At 41.2% G+C, this 17,984-nt stretch overlaps 1 protein-coding gene across 1 annotated transcript in view; it reads right to left on the bottom strand.

Annotated features, from left to right (window-relative positions):
• Window positions 1–425: 425 nt before the first annotated feature.
• Window positions 426–17,984, bottom strand: part of tmem275a (transmembrane protein 275a) — a 41,444-nt gene continuing 23,885 nt past the window's right edge. The window contains exon 2 of the mRNA XM_043700127.1: window positions 426–2,373. Coding sequence (XP_043556062.1) covers window positions 1,747–2,373 — 627 coding nt within the window. The 3' untranslated portion in view covers window positions 426–1,746. The remainder of the gene's footprint in view (window positions 2,374–17,984) is intronic.

The raw sequence follows: 17,984 nt of genomic DNA, 5'->3' as shown, positions 1-17,984 counted from the left end.
TCTACTCAGTGTAGTTTAGAAGAGTGAGAGGTGACCTCATTGAAACATACAGGATTCTTAGGGGACTTGACAGAATAAATGCTGAGAGAACATTTCACCTCATAAGTGAGTCTAGGACCTGAGGACATAGTTTTAGAATAAAGGGGCACAAATTTAAGATTGAAATGTGTGAATCTTTGGAATGTTATACCACAGAGAGCTGTTGGGGAAGAGTATTTGTGTATATTTAAGGCTGTGACAGATAGATTCTTGGTCAGTATTAGAATTAAAGTACGAGAAAAAAGCAAGAAAATGGGTATGAGGAATGTCAGATCAGCCATAATCCTATTGAATGGTGGAACATGCTTGAGGAGTCAAATGATTTACTCCTGTTCCTATATGATCTTACTGTCTTATGATCTAATTAATAGCACTGCCTTCTTTTACTCCCACTCTTTATTGCATTGAGCACAAAGTATGTCCACATTTTGGGTTTTTCCATTACTTTTTAAAATAGTACTGTTCCTTACTAAAACTCAGTCAATGTAAGTAATAGACTTTAATTAGAGTCCTCCCATTCAATCCATCTTCTACACAAATACTTTATGTCTAGTTGTACTTTACAGATACAAGAAAACATTTATTTGGAATTGTTTCTATGTTAACGAATACAATGAACAGATAATACATCTTACGCAATGACATGATCGGTACAGGTTTCTCCAGAAGTAGTTAAATAAACAAAACAAAATTTCCTGGCATTTTCACAACATTCCCTCCATTTCATTCATGATAAATACATAACTCATAATTACAATTTTAAAGCTGATTAACAATAGCAGGTAACTAATACTTGTTTTTCACTTCTTTTCCAATTTGTAGTATTGTTCATCTCACAATCTTACTTTAGGCAATTGTATACATTGGACAATTCACATTCCTTCAAGCTACCTCCTTGATAGAACTCCAACTGTTTTTGTTACCCCCCCCAAAAAAGGGAGAGATAGATAAAGCAAATATATTGTCATAATCCTCCTGCCCTTAATACTTCTACCCTTGGTCTCACAGTTTAATTATGTCAGCACTATGTGAGCCCTTATACAGTGCTTAAATCAATGAAACAGATCCAGAAGAGAATTGAGGTATATGGGGAGAATTGGGTTTTGCCAAAATATGTATCTCTGTTCACAAAATTAAGCTTCTCAAAGTACGTTATTGAATGAGTTTTGTCTGAATTAAAACAAATGTTCCCTGTACTGCATCCCAATTTTTTTTTGAGGGTGGAGTGGGCATGGGTAAAAAAAAGGACGTCTGGTAACAAAACTCTTTACTTGTGACAAAATACTTTTGATATAATGTTTATGCTCTTTACACTTCTCAACCAATTGATTTCGCATCATGTTGCCTGCAATTTGCACAGATGCTTGCAACTGTCTCATGTTTTGGGGCTTAGTGAAGTTACTATCAGACAGTGCTTTTGCTGTCAAATTTCACTGTTCAGTTTTAAAAATAAACTTTTTTTTGAATAACTTCTGTCTTGTGCATTTTGCTCTCAGAAAACAGCAGGAGATTTAAAATATCACTGTTCAAGTAACAGAACCTGTAAAAATGAAGGTGAATGCAGTTCATACAGAACAGTAGATTAATATAGTCTGCAGCATTGGTTGTTCAAACTTAACAACAAGTTTCCGCTGGTGGACAGTTCAAAAGACTTTGCCATGACATTGTACAGTGAGGGTAGTTTTGGACTCAGAGCTCAATCCAGTTCTATGATGATGAGCCCAAGTCACGGGGAAGGTTCAGTTGTATCGCCTCAGCACCAGCTGTATACTTGGCTCCAGGATTGTTGGCATCCATTGTGAACAGTTTGCATGTCTTTGAGTTTTCATGGACTGGAGTGGATTTCTTCGAAGACACTGGTGAGTTTGTGGGGCTGAGCTGGACTGCAGTCGTGTCTTGCACTGTATGCTCACTGGTCTCAATCTCAAATGTGGCATGGCCCGGCTTAATGATGCCAATATTGGAGCCAGGTTTGGACTTCCTCTGGCCATGAGCTGGAGGTCTCCGACTGCAGATGCAACAGGCTGCAAAGAAGGTGAAGGCAACCACTAGCAAGATGGGCCCAATAATGATGGGGGGATTGTTCACTGGTAAGAAGGTACCAAATGCAAAGGCTCCCACAAGAGTTATGTTAATTCCTGCCAACATGATGCAGAGGCCACAGGCACAACACAGAGCTGGAGATGGAAGACCCTGAGGTCTTGTCTTCTTCTGTCCAGGCTTCTGAGGTACAGCAGTGTTAGTCTTCTCAGTGAACATCATACTTTCAATCAAGGGATGTGCTAAACCATTCCCACTCCAAGTCACACGTAAAATGGTATTTAATTGCTTTAGCTGTGAAAACAGAAAGCATATGCATCAGCTAATTAACAGATTCATGCACATCTGAACTGAGAACTGTTCCATTTACAATTATTGCATTCAAAGTACAATCTGTCAACCCATGTTTATGAAATGTACTTTAAAAAACTTGAATACGATCAAAAATAAACTTCTTTGATGCACATTGAATGAGAAAGTGAATATAAAAGTTAGAAAAAAATGTGATTGAGGAATAGTAACAGAAAGATTAATCAATTAATAAGCAGATTTGTGCTCAGGGAACGTGTGGTGAAAGACCAAATTCCTAAAATCGTGAACTACACAGATAAGCCATGGGAAATCATTAATTAATCTCCTCATAATCTTCCTTGGTAACAGCAATGGCCTGCCCAGCAGGAACTCATCATCTGAGCCCTTTGAAAAGTATACCCTTTGATCATTTCCACCAACTCTCTGCCCCTCTTCCATGGTTATATTTGAGACTGGGTGTCATTGGAGAATGAACATGTGGTGTCCATCAATGCTCATGATGTCTTTATAATGAGGTGGGCAGCACAGGGGATACAATGCTTCATTTCCCACGTCAACTCCATTTCACCTTCATGCCCTTCTTTTCTCCCTTCCTCCCGACCTCCCCCCCACCCCCAATCAGTTTTTGACATTAGCATTGGTTTAACAGGCTTTGTTTGGCAAACGTTCAATTGACAACTCAGATGTTTCCTGAGCGATGGGAAAAAAAGAAAATAATATAATAAAGCCTTTTCACAAAAATATCTTAATTTCCTGTCTCACTGTTAAAAATAAAAAAAGAAATTGACCAGAGGTAGTTCAGAGAAAAAGATTGAAGCAGACCTATGGGTTTTCTTGTAGCACAATGTCCCCACCCATGGACTGGTAGGCCTGGGTTCATGTCCCACTTGCTCCAAAGATGTATAATATCATCTCTAAACAAGGTTTAAAAAAGAACAGTACTAATCACTAATGATTTGGAGAAAGAATAAATAAAACCTTAAAAGAAAAGCAGACAACCTCGCTAGCTCCTCTTCACCTTTCATGGTTTACATTATTCGTAATGGGCTTTGCATGGAAATTTCTAAATGGCAACATGGGTGATTTACTGGTGGCAATTAGTAGCTAAAAGAAGAGCATTTCTGGATATAAAGAAAAAAAAACATTTTAGAGACAGCTGGTCACTGCAGGGGGTAGAGTATTTTATCTCCCCATCCAGCTCCTTTTGGATTTAGCCTGCTTCCCCTCCCCTACCCTCCTCCTTACTTCCTGATGGTTTGCTTGCAAATACCCAATGGGCCACATGGATGATTTACCAGTGAAGATCAATAGTTGAAAACAAAAAAAAAATGGTGATTTGGTGATGGGCGGAAAGAAGAACATTTGGCTGTGTCTGTGATAATACTTCCAAATATATAAAAAGCAGACCCTGTCCATTTTGATTTAGTGCCTTCCCACTCTCCCTAACTTGCCCTCCCCTTCTGGTAGTTTGTATTACTGATAATGGTCTTTGCATGTAAATACTCAATTGGCTACATGGATACAAAAAGAAAAAATGAAAGCCAAACCCAGAGGGACTGTGGTGGTGCAGTTGTACTGTCCATACCTTTGGGTCATAAAACCCACATTGAAGTCCCATCTGCTTCATAGGTGTGTAATAATAACCCCTGAACAGGTTGTGTAAAAAGTAATAAAGTAGACCCTGGTAGCTACATTCATGCCCTGGTATCCTTGAAGAGGAGGTGTGTGGTATCCACCAATACTCACAATGCTTTTAGAGAGAAGTGGGCACTGCAGGGGGCAGAGTACTTTAATTTACTCTCCAACTCCATTTTGATTTAGCTCCTTTCTGCTCTTGCCACCTCCTCCTCACTCTCTGATGGTTTGTATTGCCTATAATGGGCTTTGTATGTAAATATTCAATGGGCCACACAGATAATTTACTGGTGATGGATAGTAGTTAAGAACAAAAAGACAAAGCAGACCCACGGATAAGTCTGCATACATGTCTGTCCCAGACTGTGATGAGCCCATGTATGCTTCAAGTAGTGGCTCCATTTTGACATTCAATGGTGCAAGATGTTTCTTTCCAGTAGATCCTCCTGAGTTATTACATTTAGCGATAAGATCAAGAAAACTTTTGGACCTGGTAAGACAATGACAGGGAAATATTGGAACTGCTGCTGTTTGGAAAGCCTTCTGATGGGGTGAGAAGGATTAGCTTCAGTACATCGAAAGAATAAGATACCTTTTTTTCAGGCAAATGGGATAGAAAGGGATCACTGACAAAAGTCACTCTCCTGACCACTCGTGGAGCCCTAACGTTCAGCATTGTAAAGAGACTAACCTACTTGGCAACACTAGAGTCAAAATCTTTTGACGAACTTATAAATATGGTAGCAGACCATTATGATCTCAAACCATCTGTTACATTGCAGGCTTAAACCAGCAAATAGATTTCTGAGGGAATCAGTCACTGGATTCTTGATGAGACTATGGAAATTGGTGGAACACTGTGTGTATGGGTTAGCACTTCAGGAAAGGTTAAGGAATCGCTAGGTTTATGGAGTTAATAGTATTGTGACCCAAAGGAAGCTACTGACTGAACTAGAAATGGACCTCGAGGAAGCCATTGAACTGGCCCTTTCTCACAAAAATGTGGATAAAAGGTCTCAGCAGCATCAAGATCTGTAAATGGTACCAAACTCAACCTTGAGTTACTCCCTTACCAGAGAGCCAAGTCCACAGCAGATAATACTCGTGGCTTCTGTTGATTGTTAAGGAAGGGGATTGCTGTCAGAGGCCGCAAGTTTCCAGAACTGGATGGCAAATTTCTCCACAATATAGTGTGGAGCAAGATTGTCAATGCTGCACTCATAGTTACAGGGTCCATTCCAGACAAGGCTACGGAAAAAAGGCGAAGCGCATACCTCAAGATTGAAAGGTGAAGTCACTTCAAGACAGAGCTTAGCAAATAAATCAGCCTGGGGATGAGGAATTGACACAGCTAAATTACATCACAGCTGTCAAAGTGGCCCCAACTAACGCAATACTCAGGAAAATGGCCACCCCTTTGACATGGAGGTAGACACCAGGTATCGCTGCATCTATCGATAGGGAGCAAACCTTTAGGAAATTCTGGAGCATCTTGCCTTTAGGTCTGAGAGACACAAGGCTAGGTTGGCCACATACACTGGGGAGACCTTATATATTATTGGGATCACTGCAATCCCAGTTATGCATGGGCAACAGACAACCTGACTTCCTTTAATGGTGGTGTGACAGGTCCCAAACTTGTAGAAAGGGACTGGCTGCAGAAAATCTACTTAGATAAGCAGCAGATCTTTAAAAGGGGTACTAGATATCTATACAATGTCATTGGGAAGTATCCCAATGTGTACGAAGAGAGTCTTAAAAAGATAAAAAGCGCCACGGCCAAGATTATGTAGACATAGAGACTTGACCTAAATACTTTGGAACATGATCAATCCCCTATGCCCTATGTGCCAATGTAGACGCTGAATTGGAACTTCTAGAGGAACTTGGCATCAAATGCTCAGTACAATTTGCTCAATGGGCAATGCCAGTAGTCCCTGTTTCAAAACCTGGTTGGGATTATGAGTTGACAGAGTTTTCTGTTTAGACATATAGCCAGTGCAATGGTTAGAGATTTGAATGAAAAGCTGGCTGGGGTCACATTTCATCTAAATTGAATATGAGCCCAGCCTACCTCCAACTGCATCTTCAGAGATCTTTGAGGAAGTATGTTCCTATAAATATAATCAAAGGATTGTATGAGTACACTCATTTGACCTTTGGAATATCTTGGGTTGCACAATCTTTCTAAGGGTGACAGAGAACATTCTCATGTATTGACATCTCATTTGGATATGAATGATGTGATAATATCTATGCTTACAGCAAAAGCATAAATCAGTAACCTTGTTCATTTCATTGAGCCTAAAATTCAATGGGGTTTTGAGGGAGGGGGAGGGTCAATGGAGATGAACTCTATTGGGCTTCCTTGTAGAACCCCAAGGTTGTACCCATCACTGAATTCAAGGTTTGGTCAAAAGGACTGAGCTGCCTAGGAAAACAAATTTTATAAAATGTCTGCTGTAATAGACTGCTATTAAAGCATTGTTTCAAGAGGGCTGCAATGTCTGTCCCTATCAACAAACAGATTTCCAGGTACAGCAAACAGACATAAAGTAAACGCCTCCAGTGGCTCTTTCCTGCCCTGCATGAAATGTGATGTTGTCTCATTGACTTTGCAAAGTTTGGCAAAATCAATTGAAGAAAATTTCCAGGCATTACCTTACACACTTATTTCAAGTACCCACTTCAGCCTGATACAGCTCCAATGCATCATCACATGTTTCAGCCATTATATGTACCACATTCACCGACACATCAGCAATAATTACATTTGCAAGCACTTCATTGGTGTGAAATGTTGCATAATATTGAAAGCTGCTACATGCTATAATAATTCAAGTCATTTCTTTATTTTCCTCATTTTATGGGTCATTCTTTACCTACTATTGTCATACATGAAATGGGATTGAAATTCTGATTGTCCGTCAGTTGCTTTCCATAATCGTGCTGACAAACAAAAATACATGTCTTTACATCATTTTTTACTTTAACTTGTCATATTTAACCACACCTTACTCTTCTGCACTTCAATCATAACAACATTAGTATGTTTATCTTGGTTATCAATCTATATTTGCTGGGGAAAGTTATCTATGGTTTTCCTTTTGCTTCCATCTTTTTAATTAAATCCAAACTTTTAAAGTGAACACTATAGGATATTGAGGGCCGCAATGTTGCAATCAGCAGAGGTTCTGCCTCAATTCATTGATGGCTTTTCCAGTGAATGGATTTTAAGCTTCTCATCCTGCCTTACTGGAGAAAGTTTTTCCAGACAGAAATTCCATTTTACATCCTCATTTTCTGTCACTCCAGTGAGCCTTTGTTTCTTATATTTTCTTCGCTATGTCATCAGAAGTTGATATTTCAGCATTGCACTCCTACCCTCATCTTCCAAAATCACTTCCCTTTGTGGTCTTTATTGCAGTACTCATATGCCTCCTAATCCCTTTTTATTTGAACATGTATCACAGTGGAATCAGGGACACTATGAATCCTTTTCCTCCCGACAAAGTCCATTTCATGTCCTATTTAACAATCACCAGAGTAAAATGTAATGAAATGTTCTGTTACATTCTGATCTCAGCCGATACAGCTAGGAAAGGGACCAAGAGAATGCCGGTCACATCTGCAAAATAATGGAAACAAGATCAGACAGACACCTAAATTAAGTGGTTCTTCCCCACTTCAGTCTGGCCAGTTCAAATATAAGATCGATAGAAGCACAAGTACAAATTCCCTGTTGACCTATTCAACTGAACAAAGCTGCATGCAGCAGGGAGACCAAAGCTAAGGAAAACCAATAACTAAACTAATTTTAGTAACTGTCTCAGGCTAACGCTGAGATCCCAGCACAAATGAAAATCATGGAAAGCTTAGTCTAGTTCTGGATTAGGAAGGAATTTCCAACACTTTTTCCACTTAAGTTATTTATTTTGTGTAAAATATTATCTCTAGGTTATATACCTACATCATGGAAAATTATGAACAGTTAAAGCACCATGACCATGTGATGTAGGCTACGTAGACTAACTGGTATTTTCATGTGCACCATTTGTTTAAGTGAAACAGCTAAAGAAGAATATGATTCCACTGAAGATTGATATTCTGACTTGCGAAATCACACGTGAACATCAAACGATATTTTCAATACCCTTAAGGTCTGGTTCTCTTCGGCAGCTTCTATCTTTTGAGGTGATGGTTTTGCATCATGATGAACATACCTCTGTTAATTGTGGCCTGGTCTGCCTCAAGAGCCGCCACTCTGGCATGACAGACTCTGCTGTATTTGCTGTAGGGAAAGATTCTGGGTTAAGAAGGTATTAATAGCTGGCCTCTGTTTACTCTGGGCCATTATAACAAACTAAGTTTTCCAATTCTGACCACTTCTTCTCCTAAAATCTTATCCAAATCATTTCTATAAATGACAAACAAAAGTGGACCTAGTCCCGATCCCTGTGGAACATTGTTGGTCACAGGCCTTCAGTCTGAAAAATAACTCTTCACCACCACCTTCTGTCTCCTACCATAAAGCCAGATTTCTATCCATCTGGCAGGCTCATTCTGAATCCCATGTGATCTAACTTTATTAATTCATCTCCCACGCTGAACCTTATCAAAGGCTTTACTAAAGTCCATGCAAACAATGTCTACTGCTCTGCCCTCATCAATCTTTTTGATTACTTCCTCAAAATATGCAAACAAGTTTGTGAGACACGATTTCCTTCACGCAAAACCATGCTGACTATCCGTAATCAGTCCTTGCCTTTCCAAATGCATGCAAATGCTATCTTTCAGGAAGTGTGTAATATCATTAATGTATTATTGCCAGCCAACGTCCGTTGCATCTGCACAAATAGTGATATGGCTTGCTCAGACTGACACCCTCTCTGGTGTGCCCTGCACACTGCAGGAGCTCTAACATCACTGTTCTGAGCCCTCCCGTCTGCATTGACCTGCTTTCTACATTGCCCCAAGACTGGCTTTCTCCTGAGCTTAGTCATATGTCCATCTCTGGTCCATTCTGTCCTCTGACCCAATCACTCACCAACTCTCTACAGAGCCCTCACCTGTTCTCTCCCAAGCCCTTCCCTCACTGGCACTCTCTTGAACCCTCACCACGCAGTGTACCTATCAATCACCATTGACAGAGCTACAGTCAATCTGGTATTGGTGATAACCAGTTATTACAAGGTGCCAAAGTAACCCTGCAGCTCACTACATGCAGAGAAATCATGATATCTTTCATAACATTTTCGGATTTTTTGAGGTGTTAATGCAAGACATTATGTACTGAAAGCACTTGTGAATATGTTTGCAACCTGAAATATTACATGCAGCAAAGTGTAGCCCAGTAAGCAAAATTTGACCAGTGCCACTGGGTTAATTTTTACTGGGGCTAACAACAACAAATTCTGTAAACCTGCTTTAGTCTTTCTACACATTTGTTGCATTTTACTAACCAGAACACGTGCTGTAGGTAGACTCAAAATGCCATTAAGGATGAAGTTCCGGGATTTTCAGGAACCCTCTCACTGCACTGCAGGTCGTATCTTCTGCTCCAAAGCTCTTCTACCATGTCCTGAAGCAGACTCGCTACCACAGCCACATCTCCTTCCTCAATGCCTGCCTACAGAACCGACTGAATCCACCCTCCCCTCCCAGCACCTTCTCCTGCCACCACAGGAATTGCAAAACCTGTGCCCACACCTCCCCTCCCACCTCCATCCACGGCCCTAAAGAGCCTTCCACATCCATCAAAGTTTCACCTGAACTTTCACACATATCATTTACTTAATCTGTGGTGGTCTTTATATTGGGGAGACAGGACGCTTACTTGCAGAGCCCTTCAGAGAACATCTCTGGGGCACCTGCACCAATCAACCCCACCACCCCATAGCCGAACATTTCAACTCCCCCTCCCACTCCGCCAAGGACATGCAGGTCCTGGGCCTTCTCCATCGCCACTCCCTAATCACCCGACGTCTGGAGGAAGAACACCTCATCTTCCACCTCTGGACCATCAAACCCCACAGCGTCAATGTGGATTTCACCAGTTTCCTTATTTCTTCTCCCCCACCTTATCGCAGTTCCAACATTCCAACTTGGCACCGCCTTCATGACCTGACCTACCTGTCTATCTTGCTTCCCACCTATCCACTCCACCCTCCCCTCTGACTTATCACTATTACCTCCTCCTCCACCTACCTATCGCACTCTTAGCTTCAGCCCCACCCCCCTCCCACTTATCTCTCCCCCCCCGACGCCCCCCGCATCATTCTTGATGAAGGGCTATTTCCTGCTCCTCGGATGCTGCCTAACCTGCTGTGCTTTTCCAGCACCACACTTTTGACTTCCAGGATTTTCAGCCAATGACACTCAAGGAACAGCAATTATATTTCCAAGTCAGGATCATGCGTGACATGGTGGGAATTACTGCTTGTGGTCTTCCCTTGCATCTGTTGCCCTTGACCTTCGAGATGGTCATAGATTTGAGAAATGTTTTCAAGGGAGCGTTGGTAAATTTACCTTCCATACCCACAACCACTTCCACCTAGGAGGTTTGGCAGCATCCGTGGAGAGAAGTCAGAGTTAACATTACTATTACCATGACCATTCTGAAGAAGGGTCACTGGATTCAAAACATTAACTCAGTTTTCTCTCCACAGATGTTGCTACACCTGCTGAGTTTCTTCAACAATCTCTGTTTTTGTTTGATGTCTAGCATCTCCAGTTCTTCGTTTCTTCATCCATCCAGACGGACAAATAGGAGAGGTCTTCTGGCTACCTTGCTAGTTGGTGGAAGTTATGTAATTGGCGGGTGCTGTCAAAGGAGCTTTTGATGAGTTGTGCATCTTGTAGATGATACATCCTGTTGACACTGAGTGTCAATGGTGGAGGGAATGAATGTTTGAGGTGGTGGATGAAGTGACAATCAAACAGCCTGCTTTGCCCTGCATGGTACTGAGCTTCTTGAATGTTGCTGGTGTTGCACCCTTCTAGGAAAGTAAGAAATATTTCATCAAATCATCACATACTTTTCTTGTACCTTGTAAATATGTGAAAAGATTTTGAGGAGTCAGGAGGTGAGTCATCTCACAGAATTATCAGCTTCTGAGTCAGTCTAATCATCACAGATTTTACATAACTAGTTCAGTTTAGTTTCTGATCAATGCTAATAACCAGAAGTTCAAATGTGGGGATTCAGTGATCGAACATCAAGGAGATATAGTTAGATTCTCTCACTGGAGATGCTCATTTGCCTGGCATTTGTCTGGCAAGAACATAGCTGTCCATTTATCAGCCAAGCTGTCTACCTTTGAGATCTTGCTGCAGAAGAACATAGACTGCTTCAGTATCTGAGGAGTAGTAAACGGTGCTGAATGCTAGAGATCCACTTGGCTTGGAACTAGATTTAAACTGATGTGAAGAAAATGGAAATTCATGCCCTATAATTGCTAGGTTTTTGTGTGCAGCTTTTGACCAGGTCTTCAGTAAGTACCAATACTTCATTGCTGACTCTGAAATCCAGAACATGGAATTCAGTCTCATACCAATGATACCACATGGTGAATTTCAATTCAGCTACTTTATAAAGAAGAAAGAAGAAATAATCACCTCTTAGAAAGGATGTAACACTGGGGACTGAATCAAAAAAGATATCACATCAATTAGAATTGTCACATTTTGGGAACACATGTCTTGTCTCTCTCACATGGCCGAAAATATTATGAACTCAAAGAGAAAATGTAAATGATTTTTGAAAGATACACTTAATGAAACCCCACTTTGTAAAATTAACCATTGATTAATTGTCATTGGGGTTAAAAGCTCACTGATATAAACTAGACTACTTCAAAGAGCTATTGTACATTATTATAAATTAGCTAAAGAAAAACCATAATCCAGAGTGACAGTAAAAAGACAGCTTCTATGACTTTCAATCAAATGAGCTTGTCCAAATTTAATTCTTGGCATGCTCAAAATCCACAACATTTTACTCCTCACTATTAAATATTTGGCTTCCTGTTTAAATGTTGTTTTGCTGAATTTAAAGGGATATTGTTTGCAAGCCCCCTGTTGACAGAGATACCTGCAGTTGACACCTTTTGGTAAGGGGGAGTTGAGCTAACTTTCCACCATAAAGACACATAAAGGTCTTGAGTAAGAAAGCTGCCATTTCTAGCACTAGTTGAAGGCATCCTGAACTGCAAAGATAACCATGTGGATGTCGTGGCAGAAGAGACACACTCTTGAGTTACAAGAATGGTTTATTACATGATAGGAGAATAGCACTTCATAAGAAAATAAGACTAGGAAATGACATTAACACTTAGTGAGAGATTTGTTATCTTCTAAAAGATAGAAGCCAGATCTAAACTACATGACTATAGATTATATAGATTATATAGATTATGACTGAAGACTGGCTAGCTCTTTCCAGAGATTGCCACTTATATATCAATGGGCAGAATCATGTTTACATTCCTCAATTAACCCTTTCAAGCCTTATACACCATTATATAATTGCCTTATCCATTTGATAAGAAAATGGAATCGATGATTGGACATAGAGGTCATTTTATCCTGGGGAGCGTAGTGCTGGAAAAGCACAGCGGGTCAGGCAGCATCCGAGGAGTAGGAGAATCGATGTTTCAGGCATAAGCCCTACATTGTGGGCGGCACAGTGGCACAGTGGTTAGCACAGCTGCCTCACAGCGCCAGAGACCCGGGTTCAATTCCCGCCTCAGATGACTGACTGTATGGAGTTTGCACATTCTCCCCGTGTCTGCATGGGTTTCCTCCGGGTGCTCCGGTTTCCTCCCACAGTCCAAAAACATGCAGGTTAGGTGAATTGGCCATGTTAAATTGCCCGTAGTGTTAGGGGCAGGGGTAAATGTAGGGGAATGGGTCTGGGTGGGTGGCGGGTCGATGTGGACTTGTTGGGCCAAAGGGTCTGTTTCCACACTGTAAGTCATCTAATCTAATCAGGACAAATTCCTGATGAAGGGCTTAAGCCCAAAACGTCAATTCCAGCACGACACTCTCGACTCTGAGCTCCAGCCTCTGCAGTCTTCACTCTCTCCTAGATCATTTTATCCTGCCTAATTATCTGGTTTCTGTAAATAGCAAGTCAAGCACTCAACAATTTTAACACTATTAAACTTTTGGAAGAAATAGGGAGGTGAGTCAAGTATTTTTCATTCTATACGGTAAACTTTTATGACTTCCAAGAGGAGGTATCACCATGCATAAAGGGAGTAAAGTTTGTGTTGTGCCAATTCTATTACGTGTACTTGCTTTGATTTCCCCAACGGTTAGAATTGAGGTAAACAATGCTGGTTGTGAAGGTAGTGATCCGTAGCATTGTGTGAGCCAGGAAATTGAGCTAAGTCTGCTTAACATTGTTATCCAAACACATTTCTCTATAAAACGTTTTTCTAAGCATAAGTTACAAATACTCATAAAAATGAATGATTAATGCAAAGGTTCTCATAGACAGCATTAATTGTAATTGATTTGTTTCAAATTTGAAAAGAGATGTAAAACAGCCTTTATGCAAATATTAAACATTATGATCATTGAAACTAAAGGTCTTTTGTCGGCCGTGAGGTCTGAAATTTCCTCCTAAACTTGTCAATCTCTCTTATCTCCTCTAGCACACTTGCTTACAGTCTAGCTCGTTGAGTAAGCTTTTGGTCACTTGTCTTATTGGCTCCTTCTTAGCTCACTGCTCAATGTCAATTTTTGTCTCATTATGCACTTGTAAAGTATCTTGGGACATTTTTAATTATATTAAAACCTGGATATCAATGTGTTTTGCTGTTGCAGATTAATAGCCTCAAAATAAAAAGTAATGATTCTTTTCTGGTGTTGGAATTAAACTAACAAGACTGATGAACATTTACTTCTTAGTGATAGCGGGAATATTGGGGCTTCACTGAAGGTAGCATTTTGTTAAAAAATGCAAACACCAGATGGTTAATCACTGCAAATAGACTCTACAACTGCACTGACATATAACAATAAAGCATCTGAATGATGTGCTAAACCAGAATCCAGAGTTTGGGAAAATGTGAGCAGGATAAAAGAAACTCACAATTCATAACATTATCCCACAATGATTCCCTGGGCAAGCTGCAACTTCTTCCACCTCAATGTTAAGAAGACTGACTCACATGACAAACACAAATCCCTTGCCACCAATTCATCTCTCCATTTTGCTTGTATTCTCAATTTTATTATGCTCTTTGGCCGTGAAAAGGGTTTGAAACTGAAGCGATGATGAAGACCATTTATTCCTACCTCAGCAATAGTGCTTGCCTTTACCCTATTTTAAGCTATCTAATGGTGTTATAAATGATTTTGTCACCTTTTTATTTGAGCGATTCAATATTCTCTTTGAGAACTTTCAAGCAGTCATCCTTCAGAAACTTTCATTTTTCCAACACTGCTATACACAGTGTTGTATAGCATTTAGTCCCATCCACTTTTCACCCATATCCTTGATGACTGATACTGGCTTCCCAACTCCTGATCTTCATCTTCCAAAACTGTGATCTCTACCAACCAGAAGGACAAGGTAGCAGATCCAGGGGGACATCAACAACCTGCAAGTTGCTGTCAAGCTGCATATTTTCCTGATGTGAAATTATATTGGCAGTTTTTCACTGTTGCTAGAATAATGTCCTAAAATACCTTTCCTACACCACAAAGACCGCAGCAGTTCAAAAAGGCAGCACAATTTACTTCTTAAATGACTATTAATGATGGACAATAAATACTGGCCTAGTCAGTGATGCCTACATACTATGAGTGATATCAGAGCTGCAGTCATCCAGGCAAGGGAAGATATTCCATCACATTCCTGACATGCGTCACATAGATGGTGGACAGACTTTGAGGAGTCAGGAGGAGAGTTATTCCTAGCCTCTGACTTGGGCTTGTAGCCATTATATTTATATGGAAAATCCAGATCAGTTTCTAGTCAATGGTAACCCCCCAGGATGTTGATACTGGGGAATTCAGTGATGGCAATGCCATTGAAAGTAAAAGGAAGTGGTTAAATCTTTTTTTTTTATTGGAGATGGTTATTACCTGGCATTTGCAACTCACAAATATTGTTTGACAATTTTCAGCCCAAGTCAGAATATTGCACAGGACTTCTGCACTTATACATGCACTGCTTCAATATCTGAGGAGTCAATGAATGATGCTGAACATTGCGCAATCATTGGCGTACATCTCCATTTCTGATAATTTGATGTAGGAAAGGTCATTGATGAAGTAACTGAAGATGTTTGGGCCAAGGACACTCCCTAAAGAAGTCCTGTTTTGGAGCTGAGATGACTGAACTCCAACAACCACAACCACCTTCCTTTGTGCCAGGTATGATTCCAACCAGCGGAGAGTTTGCCACCTGATTCCCATTTATTCCACGTTCAGTAAGACTCTCTGATGCCACACTAAGATGAATGTGGCCTTGATATCAAGGAGGTCAGTCTTACTTCACCTCTGGAACTCAGCTCTTTTGTCCATATTTGAACCCAGACAGTAATTAAGGTAGGAGCTGAGTAGTTTTGGTAGAACCCAAACTGGGCATCAGTAAGCAGGTCATTGCTGAGCATGGGATTGGTTAGCTCAGCAATGGTCTGCAATGCAGAGTGATGCCAACACAGTGGGCTCAATTCCCACATTGTCTGTGGTTACATGAAGGATTTGCCTTCTCAACCTCTCTTCTTGCCAGACACCTGATGACACTCAAGATACCAGGTTACCACCAGCCATCTCTCTTGAATGGAAAAGCAGCCCTATGGTCTGATAGGACTATAGTGATTTTACCTTTACTGCTGAGCAGATGCTGCTTGCTAGCACTGTTGATGACACCTTCAGTTGCTGTACTGATGATCGAGAATGGACCAAAGGGAGAGTAATTGACCCTCCTGGGTTTGTTCTGCTTTTCATGTACTGGACATATCTGGAAAAATTTCCACATTGTTGTGGTGTAACTGTACTGGAAGAGCTTGGCTATGGGTTGGCACATTTGGAGCACAAGTCTGTTGCTGGAATCTTGTCAGGGCCCACAACCTTTCCAGCGTCCAGTGCTTCCAACTGTTTCTTGAAATCACATGGAGTGAATTGAATTGGCTGAAGACTGGTATCTGTGATGCTGGGGACCTTTAGAGGAGGCCAAGATGGATCACCTACTCAACACACCTAGCTGAAGATTGTTACAAATGCTTTAGCCTTTTCTTTCCCACTGATGTGTTGGGTCACCTCCATCATTGAGGACGGGGATGTTTGTGCAGCTTTCTCCTCTAATAAGTAATTTAATTGTCCACCACCCTTTACAGCTGAATGTGGCAGAATTGCAGAACTTAGATCTGATTTTAAGTCTGGCTGTGGGATTGTTTCGCGCTGTCTATTACTTGCTGCTTATGCTGTTTGGCATGCAAATAGTCCTGTTGTGTAGCTTCACCAGGTTGACACGGTACTTTCAGGTATGCCCAGTGCTGCTGTTGTCATGTCCTCTAGCACTCTCCAACGAACGAGGGTTGACACCCTGGCTGGATGTTAACAATTGAGCCGGGGATATGCTGGGCCATGAGGGTGTAGTTTTGCTGAAACACAGTTTTTCTGTCGCTGACTCATAGTCTTGAATTACTAGACCCTGTTTGAAGTCTGTCCCATGTAGCACAGTGATAGCCCCACACAACGTGATGGGGGATATTCTCAGTGGGAAGACAGGACTTCATCTCCGCAAGGACTGCACAGTGGTCGCTCTTCTGATACTGTCAGGGACAGATGCTTCTGTGCCAGGCAGATTGCTGAGGTCAAGTATGTTTTTCTTTCTTGCTGATTCCCTCACCTCCTGCCACAAACCCAGTTCCAGCAGCAATGCACTTCAGGACCTGACCAGCTATATCAGTCATGCTGCTGCCAAGCCACTTGATGATGAATATTGGAATCCCCCACCCAGAGTAGATTCTGAGCCTTTTCCACCCTCAGTGCTTTCCCCAAGAGTCATTCAACTCAGAGGAGCACTGATTCTTCAGCTGAAGCAGAATGGTACATGGTAATCAGCAGGAGGTTTCCTTGCCCATGTTTAACCTGGGGCTATGAGACTCCCAGGGCAGCTCTCTCCTGACTGTATACCACTGTGCTGCCACCTCTGTGGGGTTTGTCCTGCTGATGAGACAGGATATATCCAGGTGATATCTGGGAAATTGTGTGTATGTACGGCTATCTCAGGCATGATTAATCTGTGAGATAGTTCTCCCAATTTTGGCATTCACCCCCAGACGTTAGTGAGGAGGACTTTAGTGAGGCTGTCTTTGTCGTTGACGATTCCATTTTCGAGGTCAATCCCCGGTGGTCTGTCTGGTCTCAGTCCTTATTTTGAGACTTTGTAGCAATTAGTTATGACTGAGTGGTTACGTGGTTAGGTTATATTGGAGAGCAGTTAGGAGTCAACTGCATTGCTGTGGATCTGGAGTCACCTACAGCCCTGGCCATGTAAGGGCAGTAATTTCCTTCCCTGAAGAAGATTAGTGAATCAGATAAGGTTTTTCAACAATTGGTTGGAAAGATTTGCTGGTCACCATTTGATTTCAGTTTTTAATTAAATTCAAATTCCACCAACAATTACGGAGGGATTCAAACCTGGGTTCCCAGACCATTATCTGAGTTTCTGGATAAATAATTAAGTAATAATAAAACTAAGCCATTGCCTCCAAGCTGTTGGGGGTGTGTTTTGGTAAACAGCTTATCAAATAGAAAGCAATGAAGGTGAACTATTTAAAAAACACCTGAATTGGAAGGGGCCTAATATATTGGCAAGGAGATTTGCTTGAACTGCTTGGGAGGATTTAAACTATTAAGGTGGGGGTGGGGTGTGTGGGACCCAGGGAGATAGTGAGGAAAGAGATCAATCTGAGACTGGTACAGTTGAGAAAAGA

This window comes from Chiloscyllium plagiosum, chromosome 11, assembly GCF_004010195.1.
Source record: "Chiloscyllium plagiosum isolate BGI_BamShark_2017 chromosome 11, ASM401019v2, whole genome shotgun sequence".
Classification (NCBI taxonomy): Eukaryota; Metazoa; Chordata; class Chondrichthyes; order Orectolobiformes; family Hemiscylliidae; genus Chiloscyllium; species Chiloscyllium plagiosum.
This window is presented reverse-complemented; position numbering and strand designations above follow the sequence as displayed.